The sequence below is a fragment of the Nyctibius grandis genome, chromosome 8 (genome assembly GCF_013368605.1).
Source record: "Nyctibius grandis isolate bNycGra1 chromosome 8, bNycGra1.pri, whole genome shotgun sequence".
Classification (NCBI taxonomy): Eukaryota; Metazoa; Chordata; class Aves; order Nyctibiiformes; family Nyctibiidae; genus Nyctibius; species Nyctibius grandis.
In genome coordinates this window covers 15,557,801-15,575,565 of record NC_090665.1, presented here as the reverse complement: position 1 = coordinate 15,575,565, position 17,765 = coordinate 15,557,801, and the positions used below count along the sequence as shown (strand labels likewise).

Here is a 17,765-nt window from a genome sequence, read left to right as displayed (position 1 = left end):
TACGGGCTGCCTGGCAGGGCTGAGCTCCCCCAGCACGCAGCCTGCCAGAAGCATCTTGGCAGTCACTAGAGGGGATTACTGAGCTTGGCATTTATTTCCACAAGTAATGTCAGTTTGTGTAAAAAGGAAATGCAAACCCTACACTGAAGTTCAACAGGAAGGCATGGGAAAAAAAAAAAAACAAAACTCTGAAGAGCTTCATGCCAGGTATGAGGGTGCTGAAGTTACTGGAGTGCAATTATTCCAGACAGCTTCCAGACAGTTACATTCACAAAACAGCTGTTCTGTTTTGAAAACAAGCCTCAGAGAGCATGCGTTTGGCCAAGAAAAGTACATCCAGTGACAAACAGAACTCATTTTTACATGAAAATTAGGAAACCCTTTAGCACTCAAGTTGTGAAAGACAACACTGCATATAGAGCACAATGTATTAGGAAATCAAATGAAGGTTTATCAAAACATCTCACACTCTTACTCAATCTTTTGTGCTGCTACCATCAGGGATCTAACTGTATCATAAACATTTATTTCCAGAAATAGGAACTATAAACCAGAGCCTTTGTCTTCAGTGAATTGCCTGGCGATGTCTCAGCCAGGAATTGCCATGGCAGGACTGCTTTAAGTAGCAGTGACCTCTCTCCTTGTACCTTGGCAAAGTAGTACGCAGAGAACTGCAGTCATTTCTCACACACCCACATGGTTTTTATTTATCTTGAATGAACACTGACAGAGATTACTACATAATATCTACCAGGGGTTGCGGGCAATAGTACAGTAGCTTCAGAGCAGCCAAAACTGAGGACACTGATCACAGCCACACAGGAGCTGACACTTAGTCCTTGGATTCAAGTACCATGGACTTCTCTGGAGTAGAAGTGAGCTGTAAGATCAAAGGACTTCTCTGCACGGTACCACATTATGCCATTAAAATCTATCTCTATCTTTAAAACTAGTGGCTTATGACAGTAAACAAATGATGTTTGGTTCCTGGAATACAGTTTTATCCATGTTCTAGTGTCTACATAAAACACAGTCTACTTTCCCATTTGCAGATTACGTCCCACCCAGAACTGCTCAACAGAGCAACAACTGTGCATCAACCTCTCCATTAAATGAGCAAAGAGATATACAATTGCAAAATAATTCACCAAAGGTTTCCAGCAAGCAAATACACAAGTTGCTAGAGATCACAGAATAATCTTGGGAACTGAAAGCATACTAGGAATACCTCTGGATTTAAAAAGAAAAAAAATGTAAAAAATAGATACACACTGTCAAAGAAAGGTCAGGTAGCAACCTTGGCAGTGATCCGCATGACTGTAACCTAAGGCATAGGCTTGGCAGATACCTGGAAGAGAAGATGGATGAGATGGATACCTGGAAGAGGCATGTGGATGCATTCAAGCCCATTAATTAAGCTATGTAATTGTGCATATTATTATGTCTCCTGCATTTCTGAAGATGTGAGAGACCAACAGGGTACAGTTTACCACAAAAACAACAAAACCACCCCAAAAAAAAACCACAAAAAACCACCAAACAACCAACCAACCCACAAACTGGATTTAGCTTGCCTTTACACCAAATAGGAGCATGCTTCTCCATCATTGGAGAGATGCACTAAAGTACAACACAACTGAAAAAGTGTTTTCAGCCTGGATTCCTCCCATCACACTTCAAGAGTACAGTAATGAGGAGTGTTCAAAAGTAAGCTGAACTGAGAAGTAGCTGTCAGAGTGACAGTAAACTGCCCCAGCTAACTGCAGACTTCTGATTGCAATTATGCTATTATTTGTTTCCCCAGATTAACTGTTAAAAATTAAAAAAAAAAAAAAAAGAAAAGAAAAGGGGGCAAAAAATCTTATTTGTTTTTGGATTAAAGTTTTCAGTATGCCTGTTTATTTCCAAGGCAGGCAACCTACCCCATCTATAATCATCTCAAATTTATGAGTCCTGACTTGGCCATGCCACTTTACCTTCCAACTTCTGTACTCAGCCAGTAACCTTCAGAAGGAGAGCTAGAGGCATTGTCCTCAAAAGTTCTATTTTCTTTCCTCACACACCTCACCTAAAGCACGTACTCCAACAAAATCCATGTTCTGAGACTTTTACAGTAGTCTGAGTTAGAAACAAAATGTAATTAGCAGTTTCCTTGACCTTCCCATCCACTCTGCTCCCCCAAAAGGGGAATATTTCTGTGCCTGGAGGAGAAATCAAGAGTCCTCAGCTCTGTCCTCAGCATAGCTGCTTGCACACCAGAAGCTCCTGGCAGGTGCTTTCCAGCATGTCACCAGCCCTATTTGGAGAACATGCCATTTTAATATCATTGCCCTCATAAGCATATTGCGTACAACACATTTGAGTTCACAGATAAAAGGATAATACTGCAGGTTGAGCTGTGTGCAGGTCAGCTTACAGTATGTGAAGGCATGATCCACAACTGGGATTCACAATCTAGAGTTTCTCATAACTTCATGGCAAAACTGGTAAATTTTAGAAGAACAAAACTTTAAACACTATTTAGGAATACAGCGTTGCTATACAACTAACCTCCTGTAATTTCTCTAACAGATGAGTTAGATTTCTGGAAGATACCCTGGAAAATGTAAGATACTGTACAATATCTTCTGAACAAGACAAAACTTACTGAGATCCAAAAAAATGTCTGAATAGAGCCTGCTGGAAAATCTTATTTATAGGCTCAATTGCTGTTTCCTCCATAAAACTGAATAACAAAACAGTCTGAGTTCCCAATTAATTGCAAAACTGTGAAAGAGCTTTTAAAGAGAATGTAGCATGAGGCTTAAGCTAACAATAGTGAAGAAAGCGTTCAGAAAACTTAAAAGGGCCACTGGGCTACACAATACTGTACGGTGTCAATGGTCATGATAACCAATCCTCTTCCGACGCAGTTTTGATGACTTTATTAAAACCAATTCTTCCATACGCTTCTGAGCCAGGTCAAAGCTCTGCAGATAGCTAGAGGGTCACCGATGGTGCCAACAGCAACCTTCCTTTCCTATTTATATGGACTCAGACCATATGTTCAAAACCCAAAGAACTGTTAAGCCAACTAAAAAGTTGAAATATCAAAGAGCACTTTCAAAATCCAGATTTTTAGCACAACATGATCTTCCACTTATCACTCAAGAAGGCAATATGAGACTCCTCAAAAGGAAAATTTTTTTTTTCCCCTATAAATAGGAGTTATAGCCTAAACTTAAGATCCTACATCAAATAAAACTTTTGAAAATCCACATACCCTGAAAAGATGTCAAACAGCTGGAGACAGGAGAAACCCATCATAGGCAGTGTAACCATGATTATAAGTTATACCTATATACATATACTTGGTTAATGTAATCCAGAGGGAAACAAAGAAGATCTTAAGTACACAACGCGAAAAACACAAGCTTTAAACATACATATCTACCCAGTGTCAGTTTATACGATGTACATATGGTCAAAGAAAGTAGTAAGCCAACAGAAGAATTTCTGGTCAAACAAAACTTTTGGCATAAAGAGAGAAAAGACAGAGCCATCCAACAGCTGTTTGTTTTCCCCCAGGATTCTTTAGAAACATGACAATATGCTGAAATAGCAAACATGGTCATCTTCTTTTCTCAGGAAAGAAATACGCGTTACAGTCCAGGAGGGGGAAAGATGACTGGTGCATAAACAATACTACTTCATATTTGGAAGTTCTGGGGTTTCTTTAGTCTGATCTTCACATTATACAGTCAACTTCTGTTCTGCACAGACCACTTTACTGCATGCCTCCACTCATCCCACAGCTTACTTCCTCCCAGAGAGGCAGACTGGTTTCAAAGTCCCATTAACCATAGCCATGATCACCTTGTAAGACTGGATCCTCTGCAATTTAATAGCATGGATGGATTGCTGTTAAAAAATATCCTTGGAGGGGAGACAAATTATACTTGAAAAACTCATGAAAAATTGGAAAGTTGTAAGATCTAAAATAAAAGATGAAATTAGATTTAACAGATAGCAAGTTAAGAACAGTCATGGGTTGCCAAAAACACAGTACATACTGATTTCCTATACCAATACATGTTCTTGCATGAGAGAGATGGATTTCTAAGAACCAAAGCTTCAAATAAAATAAATCTTAAAAGCAAGATTTTGAAGAAGCAGGCCTTCCTCTACAGACCTCTTCTGAAAGTTTGGTCTGTTTTTCTCTGCATCATAAACCTCCTGTCAATCGCTGCACTTCAATACATACATGTCTTACCGCAAAATACAAAGGGCAGCACAAACATTATTTATATAATTTCCAAAAAAGTATGAGATTCTTCTTGGCTAGCTATTAGCAGACTTGTACCTTCTCCATTTTAAACCAGACATATTAAATCAAAGCAAAGTAAGTAGAAGTCTGTCTTTTGACAGTATGAGCGTAGTTATTGTAGAACTAATGTATACTGGTACCACCCCTGCTACCACCTGATCCTCAAAATGGTTCAACCTGCAGGAAAAAAAAAACATTGCTGCCTTTAAACTGCTGCAAACAGTTTATGACCACAACTGGCACTTATGGTTATCAGGGATCACTCAATGCATGGGCTGTCCATAGATAATCCTTCCTGTGCTCCTCCAGAATATTTGTAGACCGTGATGAAGTTACAGAGCAACAGCTATTGGTATCAAAACCCCCAACACGGTCCCGAGCCAGGGAACAAAACTAGTACAGAAAGGAAGTTTTCAGCAGCTGTCTAGGGAAGGAAACTTAGAATATAAGATTTCCCAGTTCGATACTTTTGAATAGCTGGTACTGTTGCAACTTCCTCAGCCACAGTAAATGTTGCCTCTTATAGGGTTTTCCTTCTTCTCCTGTGTTTTAAAGGAATAAAGAAGTTGGGTTAGCAGAAATGCGTGCTTACATTAAGGAAGAGCTACTCTGAATTTTCTCATAATATAGAATTTATGCTAGATTAGCACTTGCTAACACGCAACCCCTGGACAGGACACTGATTTTTTTTTTCATTTCTACTAACTGAATCCAAACTGAAGTTTTCCAAGACTTAGAAAGAGACATAATTCAAGAGTCACAGAATCACAGAATCACAGAATGTTAGGGATTGGAAGGGACCTCGAAAGATCATCTAGTCCAATCCCCCTGCCGGGGCAGGATTGCCTAGACCATATCACACAGGAACGCGTCCAGGCGGGTTTTGAATGTCTCCAGAGAAGGAGACTCCACAACCTCTCTGGGCAGCCTGTTCCAGTGTTCGGTCACCCTCACCGTAAAGAAGTTTTTCCTCATATTTATGTGGAACCTCCTGTGTTCCAGCTTGCACCCATTGCCCCTTGTCCTGTCAAGGGATGTCACTGAGAAGAGCCTGGCTCCATCCTCATGACACTTGCCCTTTACATATTTATAAACATTAATGAGGTCACCCCTCAGTCTCCTCTTCTCTAAGCTAAAGAGACCCAGCTCCCTCAGCCTCTCCTCACAAGGGAGATGTTCCACTCCCTTAATCATCTTCGTGGCTCTGCGCTGGACTCTCTCGAGCAGTTCCCTGTCCTTCTTGAACTGAGGGGCCCAGAACTGGACACAATATTCCAGATGCGGCCTCACCAGGGCAGAGTAGAGGGGGAGGAGAACCTCTCTTGACCTGCTGACCACACCCCTTCTAATACACCCCAGGATGCCATTGGCCTTCTTGGCCACAAGGGCACACTGCTGGCTCATGGTCATCCTGTTGTCCACTAGGACCCCCAGGCCCCTTTCCCCTACGCTGCTCTCCAACAGGTCTGCCCCACTGGTACATGGGGTTGTTCTTGCCCAGATGCAGGACTCTACACTTGCCCTTGTTATATTTCATTAAATTTCTCCCCGCCCAACTCTCCAGCCTGTCCAGGTCCCTCTGAATGGCTGCGCAGCCTTCCGGCGCGTCAGCCACTCCTCCCAGTTTTGTGTCATCAGCGAACTTGCTGACAGTGCACTCTAATCCCTCATCCAAGTCATTAATGAATATATTGAATAGTACTGGTCCCAGTACCGACCCTTGAGGGACTCCGCTAGACACAGACCTCCAACTGGACTCAGTCCCATTGACCACCACTCTCTGGCTTCTTTCCTTCAGCCAGTTCACAATCCACCTCACTACCCGATCATCCAGATCACACTTCCTCAGTTTAGCTGCGAGGATGCTGTGGGAGACCGTGTCAAACGCTTTACTGAAATCGAGATAGACCACATCCACAGCTTTACCATCATCTATCCACCGGGTTACGTCCTCATAAAAGGCTATCAAGTTGGTTAAGCATGACTTCCCCTTGGTGAAGCCATGCTGAGTGCCCCTAATGATCCCCCTGTTCTTGATGTGCCTAGAGACAGCACCAAGGACACGTTGTTCCATCACCTTTCCGGGGATGGAGGTGAGGCTGACCGGTCTATAGTTACCCAGGTCCTCCTTCTTGCCCTTTTTGAAGACTGGAGTGACAATCGCTTTCCTCCAGTCCTCAGGCACCTCTCCCGTTGCCCACAACTTAGTAAAGATGATGGAGAGTGGCCTAGCAATGACTTCCGCCAGCTCCCTCAGCACCCACGGGTGCATCCCATCAGGGCCCATGGATTTATGGACGTCCAGATTGCTTAATTGGTCCCTGACCCAGCCCTCATCTACCGAGACAGATTCCTCCTCTATCCTGACTTCTTCTGGGCCTCAGGGGTCCGGGGCTCCTCAGGACAGCCTCCAACAGTATAGACAGAGGCAAAGAAGGCATTCAGTAACTCCGCCTTCTTTTTATCCTCTGTCTCCAGGACCCCCACCTCATTCATCAGTGGGCCTACATTGCCTCTAGTGTTGGCTTTACCTGCAATGTATTTGAAGAAGCCCTTTCTGTTGTCCTTGACCTCTCTTGCAAGGTTTAATTCCAAGGAGGCCTTAGCTTTCCTAGTTGCCTCCCTACATCCTCTGACAACAGACTTATATTCCTCTCAAGTGGCCAGCCCCTCCTTCCATGATCTGTACACCCTCTTCTTCCACTTGAGTTTGCCCAGCAGTTCCCTGTTTAACCATGCAGGTCTCCTGGTACCCTTCCTTGACTTCCTACCTGTTGGGATGCTCTGATCTTGAGCTCGGAAGAAGCAGTCCTTGAATGCTAACCAACTATCTTGGGCCCCCTTACCTTCTAGTACCCTGTCCCATGGGATTTCCCCTAGCAATTGCTTGAAAAGGCCAAAGTTGGCCCTCCTGAAGTCCAGGGTTGTGATTCTGCTAGGTATTCTGGTCCTGCCACATGAGATCCTGAACTCTACCATCTCATGGTCGCTACAACCAAGGCTGCCCTCAACCTTCACCTCTTCAACCAGACCCTCCTTAAGAGAACAATAAGAGTCCCATTATTGTTAAATGCCATCTGCCATCTAAATCCATTTAAGAAGTGAACAGTGCTGTAGCAACTGTGCATTTCACAATCTGAAGTTTGTTATGAAAATACTGAAGATTTCTCATGCAAAGAAATTCTCTCATGCTTTAATTCACAGCCCACAGGGATGTGAACAGGCATTTCCCTTTTCCATGCGGACTGACTCAAACGGCAAGCCTGCTGAGCTGCTGCTTACTGCCCGTCTTTTATCACATCATTTCTGATGTCACATAGATACAGCATGTAAAATGTTTACAAGGAAATGATCAACTGTTGAATAGAGCCAGTTCTAAAAAAAAAAATAAACAAACACCACCCACAGACTATAACTATTTTTCTGTGTATGCATACATGCATACACACACTTCCAGACAAAGATTAGCAGTTACTCCCAATATTAATACACAGAAAACATTTCAGAAAACATTTGAGAGCTGATTCTGTCTCAGCTCTTAATTTACCACCTTTTAATTTAGGAGTATTGAATATACAGTCAACAAGAGCTCATTAAGACCTGTGTGTGCACTCATCAATCACCCATGTCAGTCCTGGGTGCAGCGCTGGCCGGTGCTCAGGCCTGCACTCATTCTAACGCAAGATTTCCTTGTTTTGGTAGCTGAACAAAACCAGATACAAACAGCAGCAGTCAAGAGTTTTCCCATCAGCTTCAGTGCACTTGGATGAGACCCTGTTTACTGAATCAGTTATTCTGTAGTAAAGCAAAGATAAGACACATTCCTTAGTTCTCAGATACAAAAAAAATTAAAATCAACTGTTTGTAAATGACATCATTGCCAGGCACGAAGCAACTCCTCCAATGAGAGCTGCCTAACTTCCTGACAAGCAAGGAACAGATTAGGTTACAGCTGTTTATTAGTGCCCAGATAGCAATCAAACCACAAAAATCTTCTTCAGAGTGGGAGTGGATGGAGTCATGGCACAGGCTGGGTCTCGCTTGAACGTGCCGATTGGATGGCCCTGCTATAAACTGTCATCGGGGCTCTGCAGCTGAGAGCAGGACACAATTAACATCAGCTGTCTAAGTGAGAAAGTTTACTCAGCTTCTGCCTTTTCGTAGCCTTGCCCTCTCTGTCTCTCTCATAAATATGTATCTAGAGAAGAGCATGCTGCTTCTTAAGCTGTTGTTTAGCAAATCCAGCTGTTTAAACAGAAGCAGTCACACACAGCACCAGGCATTTTTAAAGTCCATTTTCCGACAGCTAATCGATCTATCAATGAAACTCAGCAGTTAAGATTTGCAATAACAGTTTCTCCTTAGACTAGTCTTCGCTTAAAAAAAGAGAAATTGAAACTGGAGCCATCCTGAAGACATGTAACTGTCCTTCATGCCTGCACCATGGTTCATGTTGTCAGCAGACGCCACCACCCCGATTAGTCAAATCATTTGAAAAAGCTGCCCTACAGCTTCACATCTGGCCCTACGTCAAGATACTGGACATATAAAATTCTCCAAACAGAAGCACAGGCCACGCAACCCTGGAACAAGAAAAAGACATACTTTTCAAAGATCCCTTTTCTGTGTGAACAAGCAACTTAACTGCACACTTGTGAGATACAGGTAGTACCTTGCCTTGAACAACTCAGTCCTTCAAATCATGAATAGCACCAAAAACTTCAGTCCTACTTCTGACACAAGCCACCATGACATGTCATGTATGATGTGTATTTAAAGATGCTTTTAACAACAAACACTTGACCCAGCAACATCAGTTGTTAGGTTTATGGGCCTGGTTCTGATCTAACATGTACAATTGCTTTACAATGATGTAAAATAGAATTAGTAAACTGCTTACAAGAATAGCCTAAGGAAACACTTTGCTGTATTAAATTTTCATGTGAAGTACAAAACTAAAGGTAAACAATGCATTTTAACTTTTTTGAAAAAAGAAAAGGTAAAAAAAATTACAAAAGCAATTCTATCAGATACTGATTATTTTCTGCACAGCTGATTTCATCAAGAACCTCTAATGGGCTCATTCAGTACATTAATACTTACACCCACAGGTACAGAACTAATTCTCAGAGGAATGGCACTTCAACGCCAAACCTATTTTTGTTTACCATTTTTCTGTCTTTCTTCCTTACAGTTTGTTTGCATTAATTACAAATACTGCATACATCAGCTTTTAAAACATACTTGCAGTTACATTGCAAGAATCAGTACTACCATCAAAAGGACTCCCCACCCCTCCTGCCTTTTTTTCCCCCCCCATGTCTATTTTCTAAGAAAATCCACAGTGGATCAATAGATTTGCAACTTCTCCAAGAAGGAACCCTGGAATACTTTCAAAGGACATATCACAAGAGCTGGTGAGCCAACCACTAAAATAAAGGGGGGCTCTTCAGTATTGTCCTATAAATTTGAATGTAATGTTTTAAGCCAAGGCAGAGTTCTACTGTTTAGCCTTAAACTATTAAGGAAATTCGTCTGTAATTACTTTGTACTCCATTACAAAAATAGTCATGTGTTTTCAAAGAAATTATAGTCATCTACAGTATCTCTAATTTTGGTTCATGCAGAAACAGAATGAAATGATCAAAATGAAATTATATGTCAACTGTATAATTTGTCAATAATCTAAATATTTCAACAATTAGTAGGTACCTGTTTCTGCAGTCTCAGTGCTCAGTCAGAACAAATATCATTAAAATATTATATTAAAAAGGCACATAGGCATACACACACACTGAGAACATGAAGAAGCCAGATTACTCTGATCATCAAAAGATTTACTCTATTTCTTTAGTAGACTTGTCATTTGTTTGGTTTTTATTTGTTTGTTTTTTCTTCTACTACAAATTGTAAAAGGAATTCTAGCCCCTGGAAAAAAAAAAAAAGTATCTGGGATGAAACACTGACTTTACATATTTAGTTTCCTCATGACCAGTATAATCCATATTTCGAAAACCGATTTCACCTTCAGGAAATACTCCAGAAGCAGTTCTATTAAACCACCTAAAGCCACTTCTGGTGTCAGGCTGTGCTTGCAAGCACTTATTCCTTGATTAAGTGTCATTTATTCTCTAGAGCTACAACATTCCCACACATACAGACACATTCCTGCTCCTGATCTGTTTGGTCAAGTTGTGTTTTGTGCTGCAGAAAACCATGCTCTATGTTTAAATTAAGAGGGAACAAAAATACTCTTCACTTTCAAACTTGTTTGCCTTGCAACTTGTCCCTCAAAAACTATAAAAAACTGACATTATAAATGAAAACAAAAATGCCCTTATTGCGACCATACTTACTCTTCATGTCAAGGGAATTCACTTGAGCAGCATATCAAGCAAATTATATTTCAGACTAGCAGCTCTACACAAAAGGGAAGATACTTCTTTTGATTACACAATGTAATAGTGGTAATTAATCAGACAAACTAACCACTTCCCCATGAAGAGACTGAGTCACTTTTGCTTAAGTAAGCAGCAGTGAGGGGAAAAAGACAAGAACTCGGACACAAATCATGACTCTCCAGAATATGCCACCAACGTAAAGAAAACTTTGAGAAATAATCTGTTAGTTTAGATCCTCAACAGGAACATGTTTCACACAAAACCTCCCTGGCTCAGATAACCAGGGTGGTCATTCCACTATACCTTTACACTGCAATTTACAGCATCAAATGCTGATGATAAAGGTCACAACTGTGTTACTTTTTCTTGTTTTAATTAGAAATGCATTTTACAGTCAAAGTTGCAGTGATCTTATCCAACCCTACTGCATACTGCAGAGAGAAGCAATGTGGCATCCACCACTCTGGTCTACCTCCACAGCCTAAGTGTTCCCTCTATCTAAGGAAAGAAAGAAAAGCCTGGCCAAAAAAACCCTCTAAATTATTTTATTTTGCAACAGAGACTGGCACTGTGCAGCCTCTAAACCAAGTGCTACGAAGAACTCAGACTGCAAACTTTGGGTGTCTTCAAGGACAAGTATTTTCAAGGGAAAACCATGTGATGGAAGAACAACTTTGCTGCTTTGCACCTCCACAGCCATGTTCGCTTACTTTTAACTGATTTCCGAACACATACACCCCCCCACTACACACTGTTTCATTTGTTATTCACCATTTATTTCAAAGCTGGAGCCTAAAGATAGCTACACGAGTGATCATTACCCATCTGAAGTGGTGCACACTGATGCTACATGCATTTCTAAATATTCCCCGGGGAGTCGGGATGCTGGTGCCCTGGGGACACAGGTAACCCAGACGCCGTGTCCTGCTGGGTCGGGTCCTGGGTATGTCACTCTCTGCCTTTACCCTTCACCTCTAGGAGGCAGGTGGCAGATTTTACATACAGTCCTCACAAAAAGGGCACAAAACTCTCAAGAGACCTAGAGGAGGTTTTTCCCCAACACAGGTTTACGTAGCAGTTTTAGATATTGTGGTGACAACACAGGACAAAAGTAGCATCAGTAGAGAAGCAAGAAACAGAAAATTGGGCAGAAAGACGGAGGCAGGCGTAGAGTGCTGTACTTACGGCCTCCCCTCCACCAAGCAGGCCGAGCCTTTCAGTACTTCCAATAAGTACATCAAGATGGCTGAATGACCAAATTCCCTTGTTCGCGCACCACAGGCACCTCACAGGAAAAGGCCTATCGATCGCTCACTGTCACTCACAGCGACCATTCTGGCTGAGCCCAAAAAAGTCAACAGAAACGGCAACAGGACATGCTGTATCTCCAAGTGAGTCCTTGCACAGCTAGGCCAGTCAGCAATTACTGCTTGAAGCACTTGTGACCAGCATTTGCCGGACACTGGGGCAGAGGAAAGCCAGCAGAGTGTTACCACAGCCTGCCGGCCTGCCCACGCCTCCCGGCCGGGCTGGCTCTGGGAAGCCACCCACGCTGCCAGGGCCCTCCCCGTGACAAACCCCCTCCCGACCCACCCTCCCACCCCTCACATTTCAGGAGCACATACAGACAGCAATAAACCATGGGGCCCACCTCAGAACCCGCCCGTTTGCCACCATTACAACCTGCGGCCCCAACACCTCAGCGCAGCCGCGCTCCAGCCAGCCAAGTCCCCACAGCCGCTCTGGGGAACAGATTCAAAGGTGGCAAAGCCACTTTCCATGCAAACGGCTGATTAATAAAACATTTTTAAGTGGGAACATCATTTACGTCTGTTGCCAACAGCAGCGTCTGCTATTAGTGCAATGACAAATGTCTTTTCCACTCGCTCTCCGCGCACCCTGGCCTGCATCACATGATAAGCAATGTGCATGCAGCAAGTACGGTGCAATGGAAATATTTTAACACAAAAACTTTTGTATCTTCACCATGCAGGAGTCGGTGTTTCAGAGCTCAACATTGGTCTTCTCTGTGATTGCCTGAAACACAAAGTTGAGGCAAAGGAGCACAGGAGGGATTTCTGCAAACATGGTTTGCCACAGGGCCACGCTGACTGCTCATAGCTCAAGTAACCGCTGCTGTGCAACAGGCAGCTCTCTTGCTATAACTTTTCCAAGCCTTCTGGAATAAAGCGGTAAAGTCTTATGAAGCAATAAAGATGCAGCTCAGCAGTCAGTTTTAGACACTGATTTCTGCTTATTTCTGAAGCAAGCAATACACATAGACCGCACCAGAAGAAAATTAAGCTAGATATTAAAAATAACTTGATTACACTCTTGAGTAAACAAGCCAAGAAATGAAACTATTTTGGATTTCATGTGGTAATAATCTAGTAGGATGAAATACCTTTGAATGCCCAGAATAGAAATCAGAAGCACAGATTCTAAAACAATATTAGAGCAAGAAATATGTCTTGTCATATAGCTGGATATACATTTGCTTAGATACCTCTCTCTGAGAGAATTTCCTGTATACATTCTTCTGCTTTACATGCCGAAGATAAAATTTCTTTCTATCTTCTGGCTCCTTGAAGCTGAAGTGACTACAAAACACAACAAGCAAAAAGAGAGCAAGCTCCTGCGGGGCGGGAAGCGGCACTGAAGTCTCCAGCTGACTTTTGCACAAAGTAGGAAACTCCATCAGCGGTTGCTACAGTTCAGAGCAGAAGCGGTTGACGCTATGCTTTTCCCAGCCTTGGAAAAACATGTTCACCAACACCTTGTCTCAGGGAAAGGGAAGGAGGGGGAGGAGAAAGTCAGGGAGACTCACTTCCCATTAAGGAATTTTTTTTTCCAAGGGAGATTCTGCATCTACGACCCACCTCGGCAGGTTAAAGCACTTTCAGCCAAGCGGGTCCTCTCGACAGCGACCTGGGGAGCCCTGTCCCGGCCGGCGCCGCAGACCCCTCCCGCACCGCCGGACCCGCTCCGCTCCGGCACCCACCGCGGCATTTTAAAGTGCGAGGCGGAGGTAGGGGGATGGGGTAAAAATAAATAAATCGAGAAAGCGGCTCTTCCCATCCTCCACACCCGAGACCGGAGGGTTTTCCCTTCCTGGCGGATGTTACCGAGCCGGGAGGCACAAAGCAGCCGGTACCGCCCGGCCGGCAGCGCATCCCCGCCGCCGCCCCCCTCACCGCGCCCGAACACCCCTCCCACAGGCGGCGGGACCGCGGGGGACCGCGCCGTGGGGCTCCGCCACTGCACCCCCAACCCCCGCACCGCCCCGAGCCTCACCTGCGGGGCCGGGACGCCGCTCCGCCGCCGCCGGCAGCGCCAGGGCCAGCAGCAGGAGGAGGCACGGAGGCCGGGCGCCGCTCCACGCCATCTTCCCCCTCCGCACCCGCCGGCCTGCCGCCGCTCCCCGCGCCGCCAGCCCCCGAGAGCGGGGGAGAAAGGGGGCGGGGGTGGAAAACGAGGGGAAAACACGGTGCCCGGGGCGCCGCTTCTCCTCCGCAGCGGGCAGGAGCGAAGGGCGCTGCCGCCCACCCCAGGCTTTATACGGCGGTGGGAGGACCCGGGCAGCGAGGGCACCCGCCGGCGCAACCGGAGCCGCTTGCGGCCGCCGCGCCCGGGGTGCACGCTGCTGCTGCCGCCGCCGAGGGAGAGGCGGGCGGCCAAGCCCCGCCTCGGCCTCCGTCGCCCGGGCGCCGCCGTAGGTGAGCGGCGCTGCGCCCGCCCGCCGCGGGGATGGAGCGGGCCGGGCCGGGCCGGGCAGCTTGGGCACAGCAGCTGCCGCGGGTCGAGGCTGCCTCATCCCGGAGCGGTGCCTCTGCTTTTGGTACCTGCCGGAGTGCGGGGCCGAGCTGGCGTTAGCGACCTGCTCCTGGAAACTCTCCCGACGGTGCTGGCTGTGTGAGGAGCTGTACTCGCCTCCCCCTCCAAACATTTTGTCAGGGGTTGCCTTGGCCGCCATTATGGCCCGATAGACATATTCCTGAAAATGTAACCTTGTTCGGGGGGCTGTCTGCAACTGAAGCGGTTAGTCCATGGGCCAACAAAAACGATCTGACCCTTTCGCGTATGGGGGTAGCACTGTTGGCATCGGGACCCCACTGCTCATCCACTCTGCGTGTGAACGATATACCTGTCAAACACCCCATCATCTTAGCATTCAGATTTCCGTAAAGAAGAGTTTGTTTGTCTAATCGTAAACAAAACTATTACACTTTTATCATTAAAAAAACACCCAACAAATCACCAAATTACTGAAGGCAAGCACGGTGATGAAGATGTACTGGCCAACCTCCATGCTTTTTCTTATTGTGATACAAGGTATATTCAAAAAAATACTGTAAAAAATAGCTTAAATGTTTAAAAGTCATGTAAAATTATAAAAGCAGATGGCAACCTATTGGAATAAGTGTGGATTTACACCTTGGAAATATTATTTGAGGACCAAGGGCATAATCCAAAACAAAAATTAGTGCTGAAAGCAAGATTCATGTGTTTCAGATCCACCTATATAATCGTCAAATAGACACCTAATTTTTTATCCCAAAAGTGTCTCTATGGGCCTAACAGATGTGCTTTTTTGGAGCCACAGAGAAAAGAAAAAAGGGGGACAGAAGGGAAAACTTGAGCTTGGCTACTGCAACCACAAGAACTGCATGCTTTTGTTTGGAAACCAGAGCAGAAAGTAGAGCCTGCATTATGTGCCCAGTTGCTTTTACAGTTAATTGGGAGAGCTCATTCTTTCTGCACCAGGCAGCACAAACAGCAGGGAGGCAGAGCAAACCAAAGAAAAAGACTGGGTCCTCGGTCCCAAGGAGCTCCTAGAAGAGAGAAGGCCCAGAAAAGCAGCAATTGGGAAATACTGAAAATGCATTTATGCAGTGATGAAGCTGCAGTTGCCAGATATAGGAGAAACAGAAAAGAGCCTCCAGTTCCTGAGCAACTACTCATGACCTGCTTTCTCCTGCCACCTTTGTCAGGCACACAGAGATCCACCGGAGAACAAGTATCTTTTGAACACAGACAGTATGACCACATTTTTGCACACATCCATGAACGGCCTCTGCTCACTCTTCCAAGAACCAGCACTGCTGCTGCTGATCAACTTACATAGGTACATAGACTGCGTTAGCTGAAAGCGAGCAGCGCCGTGACTGGGATGATACTGCAAATACTTCTACCTTCATTTTTTTTTAAAACAAGTTCAAGAAATTTGGCTTATGAAAAATGAAGATGGAAAAAATAGTTACTATACCACAGCTATAGTTTTAAGGTAGAAAACAGGTAAATAAGCATTTCAAAAGAGGTCCTCAACAAATCAAACCTCACCTCAGATCCAGAACGGCTTAACAGTAACACTTGTACTTGGAGATATAAAGTGTAATTACACAGCTGAAAAAATAAGAACTCATCAAGAAGGAATTAAATCACAAGAGACATGTAGAACACACTGATTACCATCAACCATGAAAGAAATGACAGATTTCTTCAATAAAGTCTCAGGGGAAAAAGACAGGACTGTTAGGCATCATTTCAGAATACCATGGAGATGATGTCACGGCTCCCACAGACGGAACAGGAAGCAGACGAAGTTTCAGCCCTGAGAATTGAGAGTAAAATCAGAAGCTGAGTGTCACATACATACACAGTGCTCTGAGAAATCACAGCCCAGCACCTCACCTCTGTCATAAGCAGCTAGTTTCACCAGAGACTAATACACAGGCCCTGAAACCTGTTAGGTGGAAACCAACAGGCATAATGAGGAGGGAGCATCTGAGAGAAATCCTGAGACATTTTGTTATCAAAAAGTACATGTAAACAGTGGCAGGGAAGAATGAAAAGAATTAGTGAAAGGCTGTAAATATGCAATAATGAAAGAAAAGGAAATAGCTGGCAAAGACAGATTTCTAATGTATGAGGAAAATGGGTTTAGAGAACTGTGATATAAACAGAAATCATACCTGTAAGTGCAAGCCCAGACTTTGACTAGAAACTTTTACATTTTCTTGTCATTTTCCTTGGTCTCTTGAAGGCTAATTTCATTTTCGACTGTTGTTAGAAAATGCAAGCTTCGCCCTCAGAGAGAAAACAGAGCTGAAATCTACCCAAAACACTGCTTTCAAAGTGACAGATGTGGCCAAGACATCTCTTGTCCCCAGAGGCTTCACTCGGACATTGGCCGATGGAAGGGAAAATGGTTGTGAAACTTCAGAACTGAGCTCCGCCAGCTGTGCAGTGCCCAAGGGCTGTGTCTCGCCCTGCCTCCACAGACACTTGGGTTAAAAATGCTACTTTTGTCCAGAAATACCAACTTCAAGGTCTGAACTGGCAGATGGTGGTTAGCAGGGTCTTCAGCTCTCCTGATGCTGTTGCAAGCTGCTTCAGTACTGTATTACTGTTATAGTGTACTCAACGCTTAAATCTCTGAACTGCTGAGTAGGAACTTACTCTCAAATCAAAATAATTTTAAAGAATAACATAGATAGTGTGTAATGTAACATGCAAGTGTGCCTGTTATGTTACAGAGGTTAGCTCCATAAACAATTCCTACATATGTCCCAAGAAAGAGTCTCACATTCTTGCTATTGTCAATATTTGCTCCTTTGACTTTTGACTTTATCAAGCCTTTCTTCTTTTCCTCTGCAACAAGGCAATTTCTTCATGAGAAATTAATCAGTTTGGTTAAGTAGGCATGGAGGGGGGGAGAAAGTTCATTGCCGTTAGTTGTGGGGCTCTGAACATGGGAGCCCAAGGAGTTTTCATTTCCTAAAACACCAGCAATAGTGAGCAAAACCAGAAAGGAAGGAACTGCAAGCAGTCCTTACTTCAGAAAGTCACTGTGAAAAGTGATTTTCTAACCTCACAATCAGTTGCCAAACTTTTTTTTTCCAGACCCTGTGCATTTTCAACAGATCAGCAATAATATCTAGGATTTAGCTAGCAGATATTTGGGCAAAATTCTACAGGACCTCTGCAGGAGACAACAGCTTCCTGAATTGTTAGTAATCTCCATGCCTTCAGTGCCTTTTCCTCAGATGTCTAGACAG

At 44.2% G+C, this 17,765-nt stretch overlaps 1 protein-coding gene across 2 annotated transcripts in view; it reads right to left on the bottom strand.

Moving 5' to 3' along the window:
* Window positions 1–14,246, bottom strand: part of PLOD2 (procollagen-lysine,2-oxoglutarate 5-dioxygenase 2) — a 60,192-nt gene extending 45,946 nt beyond the window's left edge. For both annotated transcript variants that reach the window (XM_068405882.1, XM_068405883.1), the window contains exon 1: window positions 14,002–14,246. In XM_068405882.1, coding sequence (XP_068261983.1) covers window positions 14,002–14,092 — 91 coding nt within the window. In that variant the 5' untranslated portion in view covers window positions 14,093–14,246. The remainder of the gene's footprint in view (window positions 1–14,001) is intronic.
* Between the last annotated feature and the right edge of the window lie 3,519 nt (window positions 14,247–17,765).